The sequence below is a fragment of the Diaporthe amygdali genome (genome assembly GCF_026229845.1).
Source record: "Diaporthe amygdali strain CAA958 chromosome Unknown NODE_3_length_2959817_cov_65_330692, whole genome shotgun sequence".
NCBI classification, from domain to species: domain Eukaryota; kingdom Fungi; phylum Ascomycota; class Sordariomycetes; order Diaporthales; family Diaporthaceae; genus Diaporthe; species Diaporthe amygdali.
The window spans coordinates 2,270,974-2,296,072 of NW_026517023.1; the positions used below are offsets into that span (position 1 = coordinate 2,270,974).

Here is a 25,099-nt window from a genome sequence, read left to right on the forward strand (position 1 = left end):
ATTTAATTAAAGGCTATAAAGTATTAAAAAACTTAAAAAAGCTATTAAAATATTAAAGTTAAATATTAATAAATTTATAAAAGCCTTTAACTAAATATATTTTAATAATCTTAATATATAAAACTAGTAATAATAAATTATTAATAATATTACTTAAATAGCTTTAAATATATATAAAAAGCTAAATTAAAATTAAAAAGTTATTATATATAATAATTAAAAAAATAAGCTTAAATTTAAAAGGTTTAAATAAATTAATTTAGTTAAACTATTTATTTTAGCTTTTTTAAATATTAATAATTCTTTAAATAAAAATAAATATTTAAATATATTTATAGTTTAGCTAAAAAAAGATAAGCTTTTGCAAATCTATTATAAATATACCTTGCTTAATTATAATATATATAATTATAATAAACTTTAAAAGCTTAAATCTACTAAATTATTTTATAGCTTAAAGCTTAAAAATACTTTAATATTTCTAAAAATAAAGAATAATGCTTAATAAAAGCTAGCTAAATATTTTAATTCTATTTATATTTAAAAATATTAAAATCAAGCTAAATATAAGCTAATAAAATATATATTAAGCTAATTAAAACTTCTATTTTAAAAAAACTAAATAAACCTCTTTTATATTTAAAAGTATTAAACTCTTATTACTAGTAACTTTAATTTAAAAAAAAAAGGCTTAACTAAATATACTAAATACTCTTTATAATTTAAAAATAAAAAATAATAATATTAAGCTAATATTTATAAAATTAAATAATAATATTAAAAAAGCTATTCTTATTAAAGAAAAATTCAAATAAATTAAAAATTAAAGTTAGTTTATTTTATTAGTAAATATAATAAAAAGAAAATAATATATTATTAAAACTAATTATAATAAAGCTATATTTAAATTTCCTCCTATTTAGTAAAATAAGGAAATCTATATCAAGTTCACAAACCCTCCTACATCTATAAACAATATAAGCCCATTTCTATAAACTATTAGTTCTAATTAAATATTAAATACTTCTTAAATACAAAATACTTAAAAGAATTTAAAAAAATAATATAAAAAAAAGCATTTTTTAATATTATCTTTTAAAAAAAAAGTAGCTTAAGCTATTCTTATTAAATTAATTAAACTTAAAATAATAAATCTTTTAATCTTTAAATAAATTAGCTAAACCTTAATTAAATATTTATAAGCTTTAAATAATAATACTTATATTATAAATAAAATATTATTTAAGCTAATAAAAAATTTTAACTTTTACTTTAATTAAGCTTTTAATTTAAAAGTTATTAATTTTAGTAGCTATAAAGGGTTTTATAAAAACTTTTTTTTTAAAAAAACTAAGTAAATTATTTATTATTAAATTAACTTAATATTTTTAATTATAATAAATATTATTAATAAAAAATATTATAGTTTAACTTATTTAATAATTTAAATTAGCTTTAAAGTTAGTTTTTCTATTTTAACTTTTTTAAATATTAAAATAAAAATAAATTTAATACCTTTATTTTACTATTATTAAAATAAATTAACTTTTATATTATTTAATAATATAAACTTTATAATATATAATAGAAAAATATTTATTTTAATTAGTATTATAAAAAACTAACTTTATATTAATATTAAAAAATTAAAAGTAGTTTTTTTTTATTATTAATAATATTATTTACAAAATAACTAATTATATTTTTTTTAAAATACTATTTTTTTTAATATAAATATTTTATTTAAGTAATTAAATAGTTATTCTTTTATATATATAATCCTAAAATTTTTAAGGCTTATATATAAGTTAAAAAAAAGAAATTAAAAACCCTTTTAAGTTACTTTTATTAAAGGTATAAAGGTTATACTTAAATACCTTTTAGCTATTTAGTTAATTTTTGCTAATATTATTAGGCTTAACTAACTATTTATACTAATTAAAAACCTTATATATGCTTTTATAGCTAAAAATTTATTAAAGAAAGGAAATATAGTTTTAAGTTAGTTTTTTAATAAAAATATTAAGTATATAGCTGTATTATTTATAAGAAACTTTTATAAAAAAATAAAATAAGATTATTTAAATAAAAATATTAAAAAATTAAAGCTATAGTATATATATAATTTTTATTTTTAATAATAATAATAATATTTATAAAAATAATTTATAAATAGCTTTAGCTTAAAAAGTTTTATTTAATTTATAAAAAAAGCTTTATATTTTATAATTAAAACCTTATATAAGTAAGTTACTAATAAAATATATTTTATAAATAATTTTCTTTTAAATAAATCTATATTTAAAAAAATAATTAACTAAAAACTTTACTATAAAACTAAAATAGTAAATATTATAAATACTAGCTAAAAAAGTAAATATAATTCCTAAGTATACTTAAAGTTTTTAAATATTAAAGAAAAAAGTTATTTAACCTTTAATTAATTATTAAATATTTTAAATTTTAATTATAATAAGTTTTTAATAAAAAAGAAAAAAATATTTACTTATTTATTATTTAATTAAAAAAAAGCTTTAATTTAAAATTAGTTTTATATTAAGCAAATTAGTACTAATATTACTTTACTTTAATATATTAAAATAATCCTATATAAAGCTTATTAAGTTTTTAATATAATAATTTTAAAAAAATCTTTATAAAATTATAATTTAAATGCTTTATAATTAATAAGTAAATAGTATAATTAAGGAATTTTAAATAGTATATTATAACCTATAGTTTTTAATTAAAAAAAAAGATAATAATTATTAACTTATTAATAATATTTTTATAGTAAATAAAGTTATAATATAAAATATTTTTATTTTATTTACTATTAATAGGTTTTTTAAAAAATTTATAATATATAAAATTCTTTTTTTTTAAACTTTTTTTTAAACTATAATTTAATTAAATTTAATAAAAAAAACTAAAATATTATAACTTTTACTATTTTAATTAAACTTTTTTAATTATATAAGTTACTTTAAAGCATTACTAATTTTATTATTTAGTTTATAAAGTGTATAATATACTTATTTTATAACTTAATCTTTTATATTTATTATCCTTTTTTTAATAATATTACTATTAAAAGTATAAATATAAATTATAATAATAAACTAATTATTAAACTTTTAAGTATTTAAAGGTATATTATTAAGTATATTAAAAATTTTAATAAGGTTTTATATAATATAGAGCTTATTAAAAAAGGAATTAATATTAAAAAATCTTAATAATATTAAAAATAAGCTAATTTTATAAGATTTATTTATAAAATTTTAAAATAAATATTTATAAATATTAAAATTATTAAAATTAAAAAGTAAAAATTTTATTTTAATATTAATAAGGTTTAATTATTTATAAAGCTTTTTAACTTTTATTAAGTTTAAATTTTAGAATATAAGAAAATTACTAAACTATTTTTTAACCTTTTTAAAAAAAATACTAAATTTAAATAAACTTTTAAATACTAAACTATTATAAATATATTTAAAATAATTATTATTAGCAAACTATATTTAATTAATATTAATTATAGCTTTAAAAATATTATTTTTATAATTAATATTAGCTTAAAAAGCTAAAATATTTACTTAATATAATAATATAAAAACAAAAAATACTTTATTTATTTTAAAAGTAAAATATAATTTAATACTAAAAAAATATATAATATTATAAAGTATAAATATTAAACTATTTTATATATTATTAAATAACTAAAGTTTTACCTATATAAGATTTATTTTTTTTTTAAAAATAAATTTAAATATCTTTATTTAATAGCTTAAAGGGTTAGCCTTTAATATTCTTAAAGTATATATTATATATTAGCTAGCTATAATTAAAACTTATAACTTTATAGTTTAGTATATAAAAAGCTTAAAAAATAGTATAGCTAATACCCTATTTTAAAAGCTATTTAAAGCCTTTAATATTAATAATTAAGTTAAAGAAAGGGATATTAAAGAATAATATAATAAAATATTTAACTAAGTTTTTACCCTTAAAGCTTTTAATTAAAAGCTAGCTTTAATAAATAAAATTTAATAATTTAAATTGTTTATAAAAATAATTAAATATTTATATAATAGTACTATACTAATAAAAGTAATATTTTAAAAAAAAAGCAGTTTTCTAAAAAAAACTATAGCTTTTATTATTTATAATTAAACTTTTTAATAATATATTAAAAAAGATTTTCTTTAAAAATATATAATTAATAACTTTATTTTAAAAGCTAAAATATTTTAAAATTATTATATTTTAATAAGCTATTATAAAAAAAATATAGCTTACTTTTATATTAAAGCTTTATATTATTAAAAAAAGCTATATAAAGATATAAAAAAAGCTATTACTAACTATTTATATTATAATAAATAAAATATTTAAACCTTTAATAATAAAATAATTACTATAATTTCTAATTATCTTTTTTATAAAATATATATTAATATCTAATACTTACTTTTTAATTAAAGTTATAATAAGCTAATAAAAGTAAAGTATAACTTAATTAAATAAATTAAAGTTTAATTATTAAAAATTATAAATATTTAAAATTTAAAATAATCTTTTATTAATAAAATTCTTTTTTAATAAGGCCTTTTAATAAAGGTAATTATAAATAAAGGCTAAGAAAATATAAGTACCTTTATATAATACCTTTAATTATTATATATCTAGTAAATTTTATTATTAACATATAACTTTAAAGCTAATAAAATTATTAAAAATAAGTACTTTTTAATTACTATAGTATTTATAAAAATAATAAATAATAACCCTATAAAGTAAATAAAAATCTTGCTATATACCTTATTTGCTAATTAAATATTATTAAAAAAATTATATAAAAAAATACCCTTTTATTTACTTTATAGCTTTAAATTAATTCTTTTTATTAAAATAGAAATCCTAATCTAATATATACTATTATAAACTTTAAATATAACTTATTAAAATACTTTAAATTTCTAATTAAAAATACTAATTAGCCTAAAAAAAATATTAAAGCTACTATAAAAACTATTATATAAAAAAAAAAAAGCTATTAAAAAAAGTAAATATTATAGCCTTTATTAATTAAAGCTTTTAAAAAAAAGTAATTTAGTTTTAATAATTAATAAATAATAAAAATCTAATTACTTTTTATTTTAAAAATTAATCTATTAATAACTTAAACTATATTATATTACTAAAATACTTTTTAAAAATATATATAAACTTAAAACTTTTAACAATATTATATTAAATAGTATATTCCTACTTAAATAGTTAAAAAAATTTATTTAATTAAATAAAATATAAAAACTAAAAATTCTAATATTTTAAAATTATAATTTTATTAATTCTATTATATTTAAACTTAATATTTTTACTTTTAATCTTTTTATTATACTAAAACTAATAATAACTATATTAAATAATATAAATAATAATTAATACTAAAACTAATTTAATATATTATTCTACTAACCTATTATAATTTATACCTTTAATAAAACTTTTTATAATTTTAAATTTAAATTTAACTTTAATAAATTAAAACCCTTATATAATACTTTATAAATAAAATTATATACTATAACCTTTAAACTTAACTTTAAACTATAATATAACTTTTAAATATATATATAAGCCCTTATTTAAATAAACAACTTTTATATTTTTTATTATTTAACCTTTTATAATTTTTTTAAAAACCCTTTTTTATTTATATAACTTAATTTATTTATTTAAAAATAGGCTAAATATTTTCTTTTATTATCTTTATTATAACTAAAATAATATATTAGTTTTTTAAAATATAAGTTTCTTTTAATTTAAAAACTATTTTATTAAAATACTTAAGCTTTAATTAAAGCCCTAAGTATTATATTAAAAAAAGTAGAAATATATTATTTATATAAAATTATTGCAATTACCCCTCCTTTTTTTTTTTAACTTTACTTAATGTATATTTTAAAAAAACTCTTAAAAGCAGCAATATTCTTATAACTATTATATTATTTTAATTTATATTTAACTTTTTATTCTTATAGCTTATTATCTTCCTTTTTTACTTTAATAAGCGTTAAATATTTACTTTATATATTAAAAAAGCTATTATTATATATTTTATTAAATTCAAACTTTATATTAATTTCTATATTTATATTAATAATTAAATTAATAAGAAATATATTAGTAAAATTTTAATTAAAAAAGGTAATACTTTATTAAATAAAGAAAAAGTAGCTATATTTACTAAAAGTATAGAAATATTTTTTAATATAATAAATATAATTAGTATAAGTATTATTAATAAAATTTTTAAAACTTTTATATTTAAAAAAAAAAACTATAATAAGTATTTTTTTAAAGCACTTTATTAATATATAACTTTTATTTATTTACTTAAAGCAATAGTTATAAAAAAAAGTATTTTAATATTTAAAAAAAATAATTAAAAAGTATTAGTTTTAGTAAAAAGTAATATTACTATATATATTTAATATATACTTTTTATATAAGCTTTTATTAATATACTTAATAAAAATATTATTTATACTATTTATAAAAAAGTAGTTAATATAGAAATAAAGCTATACTTAATTAAGATTAAAAAGAAATAAAATAAAAAGTTTAAAAACTTACTTTTTATTAATAGTATTTATTAACTATTAAACTAAATATAGCCTTTTACTTTTATTATAAATAGAATAAATATTAATATTATTTATAAAAATATTATAAAAAAAATTTTCCTTATTTAAAAAAAACTTAAAAAATTAAGTAGCTTAAAGAAAGTATAAATGCTCTTATTTTTAATTAAAATAGCTTAAGTAAAATAAAAAACTAAAAATAAAAAAAATAATAATAAAAAAAAAGAAATACTAGCAGCTTTACTTTTTTCCTTTTACTTTAGCTTATTACTAAAAGAATTATTTAATAATATAAATATTTTTTTAATTTTTAATTAAAAATAAAGTAAAAAAAAAATAAAATTATAAAAAAAGTTATAATTATTATTATTATTAAAAATAAAATAAATACTAAAATAAGAAAAAAATAATTAAGTTTTTAAAAATAAAGTAGGAAAAAAGGTTTATAAACTTTAAGTAAATTAACTAATTAAAACTAGTAATTTACTTATATTTAAATTTAACTTTATTAAGCTAATAATATTATAAATTAAAAAATTTTAATTTTTAATAACTTATTTAAAAACTAACTTTAAATAGCTAACTATTTTAACTATAAAAAAGGTTTAATTATACCCCTTTTTACTAAATTTCTTTTCTTTTTTTTTAATATTAATAATAGTTTTTTTTTTAAAAAAACTTTACTTATTTAGTTCTTAAAGCTTTAAAAAGAAAATATTATTAACTAAAAAGAAATTTTTAAAAAAGTATTATAATAAATTAAGTATAATTTATTTTTAAACTTTATATATTACCTCTTTTTAATAAACTTACTATTCTTTACTACTTTTTACTTTTCCTTTTTTCTCCTTTTTAATTACTTATATAATAGTTTTTAAAAGTATAAAAGTTTTTTATACCTTTATTTTTTTATTATTTTCTTTTTTAATTTAAATATTTTTATAATATTTTTAAAAAAAATAAACTTTTTTTACTTTTTTCTATATATTCTCTTTATTATTTACTTTATTTATTTTAATATTACTCTTTTTTTTACTTTTAATTTTTAATTATAATTATAAAAATATTATTATTTAAAAAAAGTAATTAAAAAAGCTTTCCTTTATAATATAAAATTATTTTAAACCTTAATATTTCTTTTTTAACTATTAAGTTAGCTTATAAAAGCTATACTAACTTATAATAAATAATTTTAAAACTTCTATTTATTTTAAACTTTAATAATATCCTATATACTATATACTTTCCTAACTCTATAAATATTAAAAACTATTAAAACTTTATATAAAAAAAAAAGTATAAACTTATTTAAAAACCTATTTAAAATTAAAATTATAATAAATAGCTTTAAAATAAAAAATATTTAAAATATAAATACTTTATTTTATTTATTATTATTTTTTAACTATAATAAAATAAATAAAAGTAAAAATACTTATAAAACACTTTAATAATATTTTCCTTTTACTTTTATATATCTTAAACTTTAATTATTTATAAAATTAAATTTACTTTTTTAATAATATTAAATTTACTTTACTATATATTTTTATAATATAAAAAGAATACTAGCTTTAAAAAAAATATTAAAAACTACTTATATTTAAATATTTTTATAATAATAGCTTTTTAATTTTTAAAATATTATTTATTTAATTAAAAAGCTAATTAACTTTAAATAAAACTTACTTAAATAATACTAATTTTTAAAAATTACTAATAATTATTAATTTATTATTATTATAATAAATATAATAAAATATAATTATTAAGTTAATATAATTTATAATTAAAATAAAAAACAGCTTTTAATAATAAATACTTACTTTTTATAAACTATTATATTAAATATTTTATTATAATTAAAAAGTATTTTTTTAAATATTTAATAAAAAAGCTTAAAACTAATATAACCCTATTAACTACTTATAAAGCTTTTATTTTAATATAAAAAGAAACCTTTATATATAGGTAGTATATAATTAACTATATAAAAATATTTTTTTAAAAAAATAAAAGTATAAATAACTAAGTATTTAATAATTAAAAAGCTTTTTATATTTTAAAATATAAACTAAAGTAAATAAGTAAATAAAATACTAAAACTTTAATTTAAATATTTATTATTTAAATAAAACTTAATAAAACTAAAAAAGCTATTAAATAGCTAAATAATGCTTTTTATATTTTACTTAATAAATATTAAGAACTTTAAAAAAAAAGAATTTTAAAATACAGCTTAAAATTATTAAGCTAATAAAGAGTATTAGTAGATATAATATATAAAAGAAAATATATATTAAAAACTAATTTATAATACTTATATTTAAAGTTAAGTTAAAAAGCTATTTTAACTAACTAAATTTATAATAAGTTATTAATTATTATATTTTAAAAAAAACTTTTATAATAAATATAATATTTATTAATAAACTAAATAGTACTAATTAGTTCAAAGTATATTTTTAAATTATAAATAAAAATAATATACACTTAAGCCTTTATAAAAATATCTCTTAAGCTTTTAATTCTTATTATACAGTATTATACTTTTCTTATATATTACTTTAGCCTTTTTATATAATATTATAATAAAAAAATATACTATATAACTTTATTAGTAAAAAGCCTTTTTCTATTAATAATTATATTAGTTAAAGCTTTATAATTAAAAATAATATAAAGCTAAATAATAGTAATATTATAATAATAAAAAAAGAATTCTTTTTAAATACTAGTTTTAATTTTTTAAATATTAAAAAAATAATTAAAAGAATTTTTAATATTTTTAAAAACTTATTTAAAAGTAATATATTAAAAAAATTAAATACTTATTAAAGCTTACTTAAAGTAAAAATAATATAAATTAACCTTTAAAGATTTATAAAAGCTATTATTAATATAATTAAAGTATTAGTTTTAATACTTATACTTATAATTAAGCTTAACTATTATAAATAAAAAGCTATAATTATAAAGTTAATTAGCTTTAATTAAAAAAAGAATTAAAATAAGTAAATTTAAATTAAAAATTATATAAAAAGAATTATACTAAATATAAAAAGAAATAAATATAAAAAAGAAAATATTAATATATTAAAGTTAATTAAAAACTAATATTAGGAAATTTTTAGTTATAAACTTTTACTTTTTTTTATTAAGCAAAAACTTAAAAAGGGATATATTATAAAGTATAAGGTAAGCTTTAAGCTTATATAATTAAAAAATAAATCTTAAATAAAGACTTTAAAAAAGTATTGTTTTAATTATAATTTTTATAAATAAATTAACTTATATTTTTTTAAATTTAATATTTATTATATATAATTGTAATATTTATATTCTAATTAAAGCCTAAATGCTTTTTATTTCTTTTAAAAGCTTTTATTTTTAATATTTTGTTATCCCCTTGCTAATATACTTTTAAATACCTTAAAGGATTAGTAAAGCGGGCTCCTATAGTATATACTTTATTCTCTATAGTTGCCTGTTTTTAATGCTTAAAGGCAGCAAGACTCCAGAGCGAGGCTGCCAATAAGGACCTTTACTTGGGTGGTCGTCCCCAAAATCATGTTTTCAAAAGTCACCACGGAGTCAATGTTTGACAAAAGACTTGATTCTAAAACACTTAGCTACAGGGAGATGAGATAGCCAGTGAATAGCAAGTTCTATACACAATTTCGTCCTCTCCAGTGTCCCGGGGTTTCACCCAAAAACAAGATGTTCCAATGTGTGAGCTCATCATTGTGAATTTAGTCTCTCATCTTTTTCGGAGACTTAGACAAGTCGATTGTCATCAGCTGAGCTTGGTTGCGTCTTGCCAGTATTTCGGTTCAGACAGAATTTGCCTTGACAATTTCTCTCACCGCTGCTCTTCCACTTTCCGAAGTTCTCCTATACACGACGATGCTATCGGGTCTTCTTGCTGATAAAAGCCATCAGATAAATGTTGACCTTCCAGTCATCAGACGTTCCGACAATCTTCTTGATCTTCTCCAATATGGGCCATACATATGCTGGCACATCCCAGTTCTTCATGACATCCTCCCTTTCTGGGCTGAGTCCGTAGAACCGGCCCTCCATACCATGAGCGAGGATATTGTACTGATGAACCAAAGGCGTTGGACTGGACGTAATTGTTCTGCCGATTGACTTTCGACCAGGCGGGACGTAGTCATCGCCATCGTCTTGGGGGTGGTGTCGAAGCTTGATACCATGGTCGAGTAGGAAAATAGTTCGCAGGTTCTCCAGGTTGATTCCCAGGTCATCAATCGACGGGGTCAAGCTGGTTGCAGGACTATTGTTATAGCCCTCTTTTGCCTCCCGGCCCCACTCAATAGCCTTTGAAAGCCACCGCGGCAGGTCGCTATGCGTTTCGCTGCCCGCTTCGGCAAGGGTGATGTTGGCATCTGGGACACCAATGCCGACATCGATGGCGATATTGATTGCTTCGAATTTTGTTAGCTACCCAAGGTAAACCGCTTGAGTCAAGTGGCCATTGCACAGAATAACTCTAGACTTACGAGATATTCGCGGTCTCATAGTCAGGAGGAACATAGTCTCGTGTTTTTGGTAATTGTGAGAAGAGAAGTGGAAGATATCTCGAGATTCATTGACAACGGCTCCTTTCTTGAGCTCCAGTCGATTCTGATTGACTAGATTGAGATAAGCATCGCGAGCCTCTGGGCAAACAGCGCTGATTAAATTCAAATCGCGCCGCCAGAAAAACCTTCGAAACTTGCGAGATCCTGGAATTCCCCACTTGTTCTGGTAATTTTCAGAGTTCCTGATGAGAATTGCGAGATCATCGCGTACACCGTCATAGCTGAAGCTTGGTGCATCGGCTGGATTTGTCAACTGGCCAACACCTGGTAGAGAGCAGTGGTTTGGGAAGCGTAGGAAGTGCATCTTAATCGGAAGGCAAGCATGTTGCCAAATGAGGCGACGGATTTCCTCAGGCAGCGACGCGAATCGAGGAAAACTGGTCGCGATGGCGGGCTGGACAGCACGCACTGTCGCTGGCGAGGACCGTGGGGACAATTCGCCTGGGTCCACGTGTGATTCTTTCGTCGCGTCGTGGGCCATTGCGATAGATGAGTCCTTAATATTGTGATGATATTGCCGTGTGGTTGCGACTGGACGAGGACTCGATATTCCAAGCACGCGTAAAGCGCTGTTGACGGATAAGAGGTTGTTTGCGTGGAAGGCTGGTGCATTTGCAGATAGGCTCCGTATAAATGCCATGGGCCAAGTCAGGGAGGGGATATGGGTATGGGGGTTGCTACATGGTCCGAAGCTGCTGAGCTATCCACAAGCTAGATCTAGACAAAGCCCTGCAGGCGAACAACCCTTGCAGGCTATAAGTGACCTGTGTATGTGAAGCACAAGCCATTGTTCCACTTGCAGGCAACGACTTAGGACTCAACGTGACACGTGGACACATAGAGGTGTAAAATATAATTCAACTACTTGCAAGAAATAAAGCATTACACTGAGAACACAGTGGTACCATTATATGTCCCCAGCTCATCGCTTCCCAACAGGAAGCTTTGCGGGGGACCAAGGTAACTGGGCCTCACCCCTCCCAGGTCAACGACTACCTTTTGCACAATAATACTAGGCATTAAAGCCCAGACACGCAAGGTATAAGCGCCCTCTTGCGGCACGTTGAAGGAGCTGGTGGTGTAGTTGCCCGTTTTGCCCCAGACACCATCCGCCACAGCATATCCCCAGCCTGCCGGTAGGTTCTGCCCAATAGTGGGACCAACGGGCGTGACGACTGTCAAGTTCGTCGGCGAAGACGAGCCTGCTGGAGACAAGTCGATGGCGTATTGTAGCGGCGTGCCATCACCAAGGTAATTGTGTGATGGCGATATCCAGACTGTGACGTTGGCCTTAGACGAGTTGCTGAAGAGGTACATTTGGTACTCCAGCGCGGGAGCAGCATCGGTGGAGAGCTTTTCCAGGTCCTGGGGTACGAGGCCCACACCGTCGCCAGTGCGACTGATGCCGCTGAATGTGTGGTAGGTGACGTTCTCGGCGGCGGAACCGTTAATCGTGGTTGCTGAGCCAGTACCTGGGACGACGGCTTGGTAGTTCGGCCCCTCGATGGCGACGTGCCCATCAGATTCGATGAAACCTTCCGAGAAGTTCGAGGGGGGTAGACGACTGTACACCGGCACTTGGATGATAGGATTCTTGTATCCATACTTGTCAAGCGAGCGGCATGAGTTCGTGACATTGATATTCACCGTCGTGACGTTCGGCGCAGCAGGGGCGTTGGCCCAATCAACCGTGATGTACACTCGGGTGTCGCCACCGTCAGGACCGACGACGCCAGTGTCTTGAGAGAGCTTCACATATGGGACCCAAGGCGATGCAGTCCACGTGCAGCTTTCTGTGCCGCGGGAGAAGACCTCGAAGTATCGAGTGGCAGGCCCATAAGGTTCCAGCGGGGGCACAGCAAGGCTATTGCCGCTGTTTGTGTGGTACTTGTCGTCGCCTTGGACTGTTGCGTTGGAGCCCTCGACGCCGATGCCGACGTGTCCAGCGAGTGAGACACGTTGCGTCTGAACGTAGCTCATGGCGGGCAGCGAATTTCGCATGGGCTGCTGCCAGTATCCGTCATAGCCAAGATGCGTTTCTGATGAGATCGTCGGTCAGCTTCCTTCCAGTCATCTACAACTTGACGAAATACTTACGGTCAAGTATATGTGCCCACTTCCCGTCCAGCATCTCATCCCACCTATCGGTCAAGTCTGAATCAGCAGCACTGAGATCGAAGACCTCCGTCATCTTGGGGTTGGCCGAGTTGCGCTTCTGGCCAGCGTAAAGCATATTCTTCGCTGACTGGATGTATATCTGGTTGACAATATTTCCTCCTGTAATCGGATGAAGCACCATCTGGAAGAACGACGGTTGTGTAGCTTCGTCTAGAGAATCATACACAGTCTCAGCCTGGGACTGGAGCGCAGCCCACTCCGCGAGCACGGCATCGCCCTCGTTGTAGTTGATGACACTGTACGACTCTGGCTCGATCAGCTCGAACTTGCGGCGGTTCGCCATCATTCCGTACTGAATCATCAAGGATGAAATATTTGCCGCCATTTCAGGGCCAAACTCTCGCGCTGCCCAAGCCGTGGACCAGTCCGCGACGCTGTCGACATTCCAGGTCTCCGCGTCGTAGGCCATGTCCAAGAAGTGGCTGATTGGGATCTCAACGGGCTTCAGATCACCAACGTTCACGATCCAGATGCGATCAGCGCCACGTGAGTAAGCCATGTGCAACTATTCTGATGTCAGACACCATGTTCTCACTCACTTCATCCGGGTCTAATAGACTTACCTGCTCCGCGGTCTTGGCCAACTGCGCCGTGTTGATCCACTTGTAGTTTCTTGGGTCACCAACATAGTCGAAGTGGTAGTACACTCCGGCACCACCAGCTCGGCCGGTCTCATTCGCAAGCGGGAAACGCCTGATGTTTCCCCAGTTATCGTCCGCCCACAGCAGCGTGATATCATCGGGGACCTGCAGGCCATCGAATATGTAAGTCTGCACCTCCTTGTACAGGCACCACATTTGCGGCACTGTGGAAATGTTCACCCCATCGAGACCTTCACTGATGATCTCCTGCTGATTATGCACCAGCGTCTCTAGCATTGAGACGATCTTGTCCACGCCCAGGCCTTCAATAGCTGTGTCACCCGTACCACGCATTCCCATCGTGAAGAGCGAGTTCCGGGCATACGGCTTGGCACGCTGCACGCCATAGCGGAAGTACTCGTCGATGGTAGCATTGTTGAGATTGTAGGCCCAAGCACCGGGGTAAAAGTTCTGGAACTCGTTCTGTGCTCGCATCAACGGCTCAGTGTGTGAGCTCCCAAGAACGACCTCATATGCGTCCGCAAGTGGCTGATTCTGCGGAAAGTCAACCTCGTACATCGATGCCCACACGGTCGGCCACAGATAATTTGCTCTCAGGCGGAGGATGAGCTCGAGGACGTGAGCATAGAACTCCGGACCGTATCCCGCTGCGCCATTCTCAGCGTCGTCGAAGTTGGTCGCAACCCAGTTCGTGAGGCCTGGTTGCTCGTCGTTCAGAAAGATGCCACGGTACTTCACTGAGGGCGAACCCTGAACCTTGGTCAGGTTGCCAGGGACAAAGATGTCTGTGTTCTGTCGCACGGGCGTGTCGGCCCAGAAGTACCACGGGGACACACCGATCTGTTCGGAAACGTCGTAAAGCCCATATATGGTACCCCGAGGATCGCTGCCTGCGATGACCAGAGCTTGGGATACGCCGTCGGTTGGGCTTGATACCAGCTGAGACGTGAAGGACTCCCATTGTCCTTCGATTTCCGACACGTCTATCGCGCCTGACGAGACGAGGGCGTCTATCAGAGTACTGCTACCAATGGTTCCAGCAATAACTACCACAGATGGCAGATCTGGATCAGCGTAGCTTGGTCCCGTAAAATGTTCAGGCGCAGTGGTGGAATACTAGGTGCACTTAATAAGCTTCGGGCTCACGCTGTTGTCCACAAAATCAAGGTCAACTCACGACTGTGTTGTTCTGGTTGTTCACCGGATTAAACGAGTACAAGGCAGCGGAAGCACTGCTGGTGCCATTTCCAAACGTAGAGTTTGAGGCCCTGGTACCAGTGCTCAGTGTGTAGTTCGTGCCTGTGACCCTGCCAAAATCGGCAGCCAGGTCCCCAGCTGCTCGGATGACGCCCCAGTAGTCATTATCTGAGACCAGGATTTGACCGGCGGAAATGGGACCTCCAGCTATTTGCAAGTCTCCGTCTGAGCCTTGAAAAGAGATGACGGGTTTCTGACCAAGGGCGGCAACAAGTGGCAACGCGGTACAAAGCGCGAGGATGAGTTCTGACTTCATCGTTGGCGACTAGCTCTACGGAAGGGTCTTCCGCGCCGATCAGAGCTGGATGGTCGAAGAGAAAGGTGAAGCTCGAGAGCAGCTTCACTCACGATCTTGCTTGCCTGTGGGGTGCAATATTCCGCCACTGACTACCGGTGACGAGAAAACCATCATATACACGAAGCAAAGATCACGAGCAGACCTGATATATATGCCACCCCAGACTAAAGGAAATAGTAGGAGTCTCCACCCCACCTTGGGGTAAATACCACATCCCGGGGAGACCATGGTACGACGCGGTGAAGTTGGGCCAGCGGCTGAGCAGCTTGCCTAGCTCGCGGGTGCAGCCTCGGTCGGGTACCATGCTGCTGGGTAAACAAAGAAATGGAGAACGCCAACGCACTAGCATTGGCAATCTTGGGAGTTCTCCCAAGCTGAAGGTGTTAAGAGACCCGGCCGCCTTGCCGGAATGGCGGGTAAAGGGAAGGTGGAAGCGCACATCAAGGCGGAATCCTGGCCTCACATCCGCGAGGTAGCAACAGCGTCTCTCGCATCCGGATCCCCGTCACGGGAGAGCTGCACGAAAATCATTTAATTCTATGATGATGCTACCATCGATCTTGGAGATAGACAAGTCGGGAACTTGCCGAATTTCTGTTCCATTGTATAGATTGTCCTTGTGCGACTGAAACGGACGTAGATGGCCATTGGTCCTGGACTCTGGACTCGGAAACATCCACGAACAATGCTCGGAGATAATTGACACGAAAGTAATGTCTCCCCGACGAGTGTCAAGGGTGGACGTCAGTTCGGAGATGACGCTGAGCAGACCCAATGCGGGGGAGCATCTGGGGAAAACAATTGAATTTAGCCGGAATGCAAACCCCCCCTGCTATTTCTCCATTTCCCCACGGCCGTTGACTTAGCGCTGCATGGAGATCTGGGATCAAGGGGGCGAAGAAAGGGGGCATTAAATGCAGACCACAAGATGAGATGGCCACGCCGCTGGTATGAACTATCACGATTCAGGTGTGGCATCTTCGCAGATGTAGTCCGGTTCGTACAGAAAAGCCGACTGGTCATGTGTTTCTCAAATTACATACTCAGACCATCCGTGCAAACATGATTCAATCATCGTCTTTTGATAAATCTTGGGATCCATAGAAGCCAAGCCGGCCATGAGAACGTCTAAGACTGTTGCCGGACAAGCACAACATCAACTTCATCAGCACCTACTTCATCAATCACGTCAAATACCTCTCCGACCTTCACCTGCTTGACCTGAACAAGTTGCTCTGATTGGTACAGCCCGTAGATTCCAGCTGGGAGGTTCTTGATCTTCAAGTCGACTCTGCATGCACTGTCAGCAGTAGTTCATTGTAACATCGATCCGATCGGGCGCCTAAAAGTGAGCGAGATACGTACCTGCTTTTACCACCATCCCAAGTCCTCATCGTCACAATGAATGCTCCCACGTCTTCGTTCCACTCACCACGAAGGAAGTCCACTCCACTGGACAGTTCCACTCCTTCGACATGGGGGTATGTGGCATGATGTCCGTCCCTGATCCAAGGCTTCTCCCACATCTTCCTCTGCCCATCCCTGACGTTCAGACGACCGTACGCAATGGCGGCGTTGCCAGTATAGACATCCATGGCAACCCAGTTGCCTTTGTCATCTTGCAAACCCCCTTCTTTTCTAGGGTAGAAGAGCCCACCTTTCTCCCAAGTTGGGTCCAAGTAGGTGTCTGCATGCTTTAGTAAGCCCGTCACAACATCCCTTTCACCTTCTGCCGGTAGCGGCGCCACCTCAGAGACCCATTGTACCGTATGGCCGAAAGTGATAGAGGAATTAGATGGCCCCATAGGCGTCTGGAGTTTCCCTCCTTCCAGGCCCTTCTGGACTTTCGAGGCTGCTCTGGCGAAGGTCTCCTGCGAAACGGTCGAGCTGCGCTCGTCCAGCTCCTCTTCTCCGTTCTTTAGCAAAGCTCGGATCTCACTGGCAACGAGTATGTTGTTCAGGTTGACGCGCCCGTCAGAATGCCACGTGAGAAAGCCCTTTACCAGCTTGGGATACCATGTGTGGACGTACTCGGAGTTCCAAGAATTCATAAACGCACTAGCCCATGCATTGCCAGATATACCACCGAGGTTGATCATGGAGTCCTGTTTGATCTGCCAGTAGAAGGTGAAGTTCTCTTCCCCTGACGGATCGGGGGCAATGAATCCACCATTCTTGGACTTCCACGCAGCTTGGTATTTCTCCAGCACGTCAGACACGATGTCTGTGCCATTCCGCACGTCGTTGTACCTGATCGCGATGATGGGAAACTGGTTGCATATTATGAATACGCAGTTCGGCTCGCAACACACGCCCATCCAGCCCGTCTTCTCCATCTCCTTTACTATTGTCTGCTGCAGGGTGGTGCGGCTATATGGGAACTTCTCCGGACCCATCCCGAAGAAAATTGGGTTCCAGTCAAACGTGAGCGCGCCGGGCTCGTCATACTTGTCGTCGTCGAAGAGCATCGCGTACAGGCTGACCATAAGCAGCAAGTGGCCTGAATACATGATATTTTCCCTGCACACGGGGTCGGGCCACGGCTTCCGCAACTCTGTGATGTCCGGATCTACGAACTTCCCGGACTGACTGGTCAAATACCAGTACCCCCAGACGTCCCGGCGCATCATCTTGTGGATGAGCTGTTCAAACAGGCTTCGGAAGACAGAGCGTAGGGCCGGAAGGCGATGGTAATGCGCCAGTCCGGCCGCATAAGTCATCGTTGCGATCTGGTATCGGTAGGCGTCGAAGAACTCCTGGCCGGGATCGGCGCCGCCCACTACAACGTTTGGTGTCAGCTCGAGGTTCAACGACGAAGATTGGACCAACCGTCACTTCTCCACGGCGAGTCTCTCAAAGCCACGCAAAGGTTTCTTCGACAAGCAGTGAGTCGGTTCATGCACATGACATGTGTCTCAACGCGGAATAAATGTCTGAATATTGCTTACTGTGGTGCCATTCTCCGTCTAACTGAGTCGCAAGATTGTGGAAATGGCGGATGTGCCCGGCTTGAGCACGGTCGAGTTTGTTTGGAAAGTGCCGAAGGATATGCGATGGGAGCTTTGGTGGGAAGGAGGAAGTCGTTTCCAGGAAGAGGATCTGCTCCAAGGCAGTAGAAGAAGATGAACTCGTGTTAACAGTCATATTTGCTGGCATTTGTTGTTGTGAGAAGCCTGGCTCTTGTGGCTGCTCCTAGCGATGGATCCGATAGACTGCATTGATTATGCGAAGATGTCGTGTAGATATACCATCGCGGCTTCGCTAACTCTGATTCGATGTCGCTATTCCCGACGGGGGCTTCATCGGCGCACATTCGTTCCGCGAATTCCGCATGCACAAGGCGAGCCTTTGTGACTAGGTCACGTACGTGGGTCGTTGTAAGTTTTCCCCTCTCGGACCCGGGTTGGAGCAAAGTCCGTAGTCAACTCCGGTAGTTCAAACGCAAAGCCAATACAGACGGGCGATTCACACGTAATCAATCTTAGAAACTGTAGGGAGACTAGTCTGCACGTGGTGTGTTCTTTCATCCTTCAGGCTGACATGAACATCATTACGAGAAGCTGTCAGCAAGCTGCACCCAATGATCCGGCATTGGAAGACTATAAGCAAAGATTCCCCACAAGTCCGAGAGATCGGTGACGTAAAGAAAAAGAATGGGTCATTATGCATCGAACATTCGATTAGGACAAGCCCTTGCCCGATAAATCAGGCCGTAAGGTGAGCTTGAGCGAGGCATGTCATGGTTGTGAATCCTCTGCGGTGGTATCGCGGGACGGATCCACATGCGGGATTAGAATTATATAATCTCACCTGCTCACAGAGAGTTTCTTGCGCATGTATGAATTATGGGAATAGCTAGATTCATTTCATTATTACATGTACTCGGCTGGAAAACCGAAACGACAACAAGAGAATAAGTTGGCGAGCTTCTGTATACGGTTGGGCGTATTGCAGCAGTACTTTCTCTGCAAATTGAGTCTAAATTCAAAACCCACTGTGCATATGTTGTTTGTAAATCTATAGTGTGTGAGGACGTCGGTATAATGGATTTGTGGTTGGCTGGTTATTTTGCTGGGTCGCACATGTCGCGCTCAACAGGAATGCGTCAAAGGGCTGCGCAAGAGCAGTATGCTACGGATGTGGTACCAAAGGGCAGCCTCCTACATCGCATATTGGAAGACAGTCCTATGGATCTTATCTTGGACCCTCGCCCCAGCATTAAAGCAGCTCTTCATAATGCCGAGAATCAACGTCGCAGGAGGCATTTTAGGTCTCTCTAGGGGGCAATCCAACTTCTCAGGCTGAGACATTGCTAAGTCATAGGGACGTGATTCAATTAATGATTTGGCTAAGCAGACATGACGCCCGCCAGAGGCACGGGTCGGGATAGCCTCGAGGTCGGCAGAACCGAGTAGAAATTGAGAAACCACCTCGCCATTTTCCAGTACACCCTGGCATCGACGCCCAAGATCCCCCAATGCCCAGAAGATGCAATAATCCCACTCGCAACAAATCCCACTCTCATTCCGAATTGGAGGGATTCGTGCCCCAATTTCAGCCGCTTTACCCTCTCTATGAATACATACGAAGCAAGCGTGGCAGGCGTCCAAGCTAACTTGTGCAGTATTGCCACGCTCTCGCCCAATCCATGGACACATACTACGCTGCTGTAGCAGGCGTCCAAGCGTACTTGGGCAGCATCGCCATCCTTTCCTCAGGACTGAAATCTGTATCGGCATACACCATCCGCCCCTTCTCTTTCTTCGACTTCTTTTCTCCGCCATCAGCCGGAGGCGGGGCACTTGGCGCGCCGTCCGTTGGTGTCTTGGCTGGCTTGATGCCAGCTTCGGCCATGCGGATGAGCTGATCGATATCATCGCCTTGCCTCGCGTTGGCCACGAGCTCATCCACTGCTGATGCGCCACCAGCGGCAGGGAAGCCTGGTGCGCCAGGTTGGCCTGGATAATAATTCCCAGCCGGATAACCTGGTCGCTGGGGGAGGTTTGGTGCGGTCGGCAGACTTGGTGGACGGGCGGGAAGAGAGGAAGCAGGGTATTGTTGGAAGCCAGCAGCTGGGGGCGGGCCAGTTGGCGGGTAGTTCGGGAAACCAGGTTGGGCGTATGGTTGTGGAGGGGCGAACGGCGAATTCTGGCACATTGTTGTTAGTATCCTGATGTTTCTGGTACGACTGGCAACCTCTACTTACAAATGTGCCTGGACTGCCACTCTGTGCGGGACTTTGAACGTTGGCAGGCGCGGGATTCGCGTTGCCATTTGTGCCCGTTGGTATTCCTGCTGCCTTCTTTGCGCGGAAATCTGCGAACCTCTTCTTCAGCTCCTCCGGGGTCTCAACCTTGATCTTCTTGGATGGTCGCTCTTGGCCGGGAGGAGGGTTTCCTGTCGCTTTGAAACGTTCGTCCTGGGCTGCCCAATAGTTCTGGTGGATCCTTTGTTTGTGCTGCTCCCTAACCTCCTCGGGCACACCTTCCATCCCGAAGATCTCAACATCCAGAGCCTGGCGATTAGGAAGCGCATTTTCGACGTGTGAGAGTGTCTCCTTGTGGACTTGATTCATGTGGACGGAGAGACCTAGAGATCCAAGAAAGTCAGCGTTGAATGGTACACCACAGACGGAGGACTGGGATGACCGACCTCCTGCAGTATTCAGCCTGCGACCGCAACGATCGCATTTGAAGTGCTTCGCCTTCTGATGGGATATCAAGAGCTTCAGATCCTCGAAGTCACGCTCGCCTTGGAATGGTCAGTCGGCTTTCGCTCATAGAGCGCACTCGCGATTGGGTCGCATGAGCTCACAGTAATAGCACCACGGGCGCTCGAGGAGCTCCTCGATGTTGGGGTGTGAGCGCTTCTTCTTGCCCATCTTGTCCGACAAAGACAGCTATGCAGAATCCAGAGGGCTCCCACAGTTTGGGATCGTCACGGAAGGGAACGCGCCGGCGGAATTGATGGCGGGCGGGCGGTGATGGTCGCTGAGTGATAGCTTGGGCGAGGTGGCCTACAAATGAACGAAGCTCAAGACGTCGAAAAGTCCAGCCTCCTGCCTATGGAGGATACGCGACAGATCTGCGCTAGTACTAATGAAGATTAGTGGCTTCTGAGGTACCCAGGTACCGTAAGGGAGGTGGGTGGGTACGTCACCGTGAGAATCCGCCCCCCGAGGAGGACCCCTGATGCTGCTCGCTGATTGATGTGGGAGAGAAGAGGCCTGGAGCTAGCTGTCCTGGGATGCAGCCTCATCTGGGGGCAAACCAGCACTTGACTTCACTCTGACGATGTCCTGGATCTGACCATGCTGCAAGCCCAAACGATTTAATCAGCTATACTTCCATTTCAGGTCTATCTTTGGAATCCGAACTCGGTGCCAATCGCATGAGTCTTCTTCAAACTCAACGGCCGAGTGAGGACAGGCCTGGCGACGACATTGCAGCATCGAACGCAAAGAATTCCCTGTTTGGGTAACATCCTTGGCTTTTGATGCTTGATGCTCTGAGAGCTATACGGACGCTTTCTCTTCGCTGATCTGGTCGAATCTCGGTTCAACCAGAAACGACCTAGGGTGCATGCACATGCTATTCACAAGATCGCCACGCCACAGACAACTGCAGTCCAGTGCTCCGGTCCTCCAGTCCCCTATTTGACTCGCGCCCGTCTGATATCTAGTGCGCCGAACCGCCCTTCAGATCTGCCTTGGCCTGCCACGACTCCAAGTCTGACTACAACATGGGTCGCATCTAACATCTGATATCTCGTTGCAACACAGTGGCTCAGTTGACAGACATCACTCTATTTCTTCTTTGATGTTGCCAATTCGCTCGTCTCGTATTCTAGTTTGGACACATTGGGCTTCACACATTCTCATGCAGGCTGCTTGAGCATTTACTTGCGTCACTCACTGTCAGCGACAGGACGCTTCTCCACACAATCAGAATCAAGAGTCACTTGTTTCTAGTGACAGTACGTGGGAGGGCCGTTGTTTCACACCTTTATAAGAACGAGACAGTCTCTACTGCCTGTCTGTTTGTGCTTCAACCCCAATCTGCAGCTCATGGGAACACACTCTTCGATTCTGATTCCTGCACCTTCATCGGATTTCACGACACGTTTCCAAGCCCAAAAATGGCTCCAGATCCACCACCAGCGGCTGTGACCCTGGATTCAGCACAACTTCACGCCCTCCTCGACATTCTCACCCACGACGAGACGTACCGTGAAGCCGCGGATTTCAAATACCCACACGCCGTCAAAGACTACGGCTATCCCTTCAACCACGACACATCACAGCCCAACACTCCAACCTACAACCCCAAGTCCGCGTCCCCCTTGCTTCAACTTCTCCTCACCCGATGCATCCTCACGGTTCCCGGACTAGGCGACCTGCCTTCAGATTTCTGGCCCACCAAATTCCAGGGCATCTTAACCAGGCTGGCCGACGTGGACCTCTCGGAATCCTATGACAAGGGTGCACCGGGAACTAGGAAGACTCTGGCGACCCTGGCATGCGTGATTCACGAAGCCATCACGCGAGGCCTTCTGGGAGGTATAGCGAAGGGCAGTGAGAGGGTCGACCTGCAAAAGGCCCAGTATGACTCTGCTAGAGCACCCGAGCTCGCCAGAGCATGGGACGAGTGTGTCCGTGAGCTTGTCCATGGGAATCTCGCCGACGAGCTGTTCGACCACTGTGCCAAAAATGAGGACTTTGAGTCCCATTCGCCCGCAGTGAAGGCGGCAGCAGACTATGCGATACTGCATATTGCCTCACTGCTTCACCACATATTGGTGCTCTCCGCAGAAGGGCAGTACCTGGTTAAGTTGATCGAAAATGTGCACAAACTAGTGCCTTATACCATGGTTCGTCAGACGCTGAGAATAGGGAACGCGGCTACGATGATCAACGGCATGATGCGTATATTCCTCGCCAAGATGAGCGTTGCGGCGATGACTAACTGGATTGGATGGACGAAAGAGGCTGACGACGGCATGAATCTGCTACAAAGGTATGGGCTTTTTATTGAATATGAATTGGCATTTGTCAGTAAGGGAGTGCTGACCGGAGGTTTTCAGGATAATAAACCTTGTGCTATCTTGGGACGCCAGCGACTTCCGAAAGCAGGCCGAAAAGGTCGAGTCTTCCAAGGACAAACCAAGCAAGGAACAGCTAGCTGCGCTGCGGGAGCACATGGCCTTGCCACGAGAGGCTCATGAGGAAGCTCGGCGGACCAGCCTGGCGGAGCAGAAGTCAATTATCGCAGTGATCCTTGAATCGACCGACCCCAAACTAACAGCATCAATGAGCGAATCTCAGCACACGCAATGCCTAGAATGGTACTCGGCACAACTGTCAGTTCGAGACCGAGATGAGATCAGCAATGTGTTCTGTAAATCGAGCCCAGATTACTTAACGGCCGTAATGCGTGATGCAGTGTCTGCGTACGAGCCATTCATCAGAAGTCTTCACGGCAGCTTGGATCTCCGGCCGCACGTTACATCACTGGAGGCTTTTTTGAATGACTTTATCGAGACGAGCAAGCCGAAGCAGGTAAAGAACCGCGATGGTGGCAAGTGGAAGAATCTAGGATCTGGCAGCGGCAAGAACACACCCGTGCAGACGAGACCTCCGTCGGTGGAGGACTACGTGGCCCTTCTGCGGCGGAATCGGCACCTCCTCTACAAATACCTTCACCAGTTTGCCGAGAATTGCACCGATGTCCGGGAGAAGTTCCGCAACTGGGCCAACGGGACGGTACACAATTTTAGAAATGCAGGGGAGACGGAAGCAGCGAACAGCGGCGGGGCGAGACCAGGTGCAGCGGGGGCAGTGAGCGGCTCCCTGCAGGAGATATTCACCCAGCTGCCGCCAGAGACGCAGCAGTCGGTTCTAGCTGGCCTGGACTCACACGCAGCGTACCTTTCGAAAGCCTCGAGCTTATCCATGCAGCGCATGCAACGCATACTCGACGCATTGAATGATGGTTCGAACAAGGTTGACGAGAAGGAGGGCAGCAGCAAGCGTAACACCCCGCGAGGCAGCTCGGAAGGGGATGACATGTCCGGGCCCGGCGTATATCTGATGCGGTGGGAATCACTCCTCGACAGCACGCTCATCACACCCGCGACCCCCCATGGCCCGGTTCGAAGAGGCAGAGATGTCAAAGGCGAGAAGGTCTCGGGCAAGATTGGCCCCGAGGGCGTGAAGGAAGGATGGGACGCCGGTGCCATCGCTAAACAGGAAGATAGTGCTGTGCCTCAGGCGCCAGACGTCAGTGTTGTCATGGAGGCGCTGGGAGAGAGCTTCCGGGAGGTGGTAAGGGAGGCCGTGGGCCAGGTGGGACCGCCGACGACGCCGAACTCCGCAGCCTAGGGTGCTGATGGGTCGGCTCCGAAGTGGGCGGGACGGAAGCGGATGTTTCTCCACAGGTTTTCCAGAAGATCTGGCTGAGGTCTGTGCAACAGCCTTGCATGCTACGCGGCGCAGTTGTAGCC

The 25,099-nt window shown here is 36.1% G+C and overlaps 4 protein-coding genes across 4 annotated transcripts; 1 reads left to right on the forward strand and 3 right to left on the reverse strand.

The window, feature by feature from the left end:
• Positions 1-10,436: 10,436 nt before the first annotated feature.
• On the reverse strand, positions 10,437-15,556 carry J7T55_003103 (uncharacterized protein; the record flags this gene model as incomplete). Its single annotated transcript, XM_053138247.1, has 7 exons — positions 10,437-10,553; positions 10,614-11,107; positions 11,183-11,940; positions 12,150-13,302; positions 13,361-13,946; positions 14,005-15,159; positions 15,221-15,556. The coding sequence occupies 7 exons, from the start codon at positions 15,554-15,556 to the stop codon at positions 10,437-10,439; spliced, it is 4,599 nt and encodes a 1,532-aa protein (XP_052998970.1).
• Positions 15,557-16,556: 1,000 nt separating this feature from the next.
• J7T55_003104 (uncharacterized protein) lies at positions 16,557-18,742 on the reverse strand (the record flags this gene model as incomplete). The annotated part of the gene is made up of 4 exons (XM_053138248.1): positions 16,557-16,613; positions 16,775-16,889; positions 16,964-18,377; positions 18,547-18,742. The coding sequence occupies 4 exons, from the start codon at positions 18,740-18,742 to the stop codon at positions 16,557-16,559; spliced, it is 1,782 nt and encodes a 593-aa protein (XP_052998971.1).
• Positions 18,743-20,257: 1,515 nt separating this feature from the next.
• Positions 20,258-21,479, reverse strand: J7T55_003105 (uncharacterized protein; the record flags this gene model as incomplete). The annotated part of the gene is made up of 4 exons (XM_053138249.1): positions 20,258-20,746; positions 20,805-21,187; positions 21,251-21,349; positions 21,413-21,479. 4 exons carry the CDS (start codon positions 21,477-21,479, stop codon positions 20,258-20,260), a joined length of 1,038 nt encoding a protein of 345 aa, XP_052998972.1.
• A 1,256-nt stretch (positions 21,480-22,735) lies between these two features.
• Positions 22,736-24,977, forward strand: J7T55_003106 (uncharacterized protein; the record flags this gene model as incomplete). Its single annotated transcript, XM_053138250.1, has 2 exons — positions 22,736-23,613; positions 23,681-24,977. 2 exons carry the CDS (start codon positions 22,736-22,738, stop codon positions 24,975-24,977), a joined length of 2,175 nt encoding a protein of 724 aa, XP_052998973.1.
• Between the last annotated feature and the right edge of the window lie 122 nt (positions 24,978-25,099).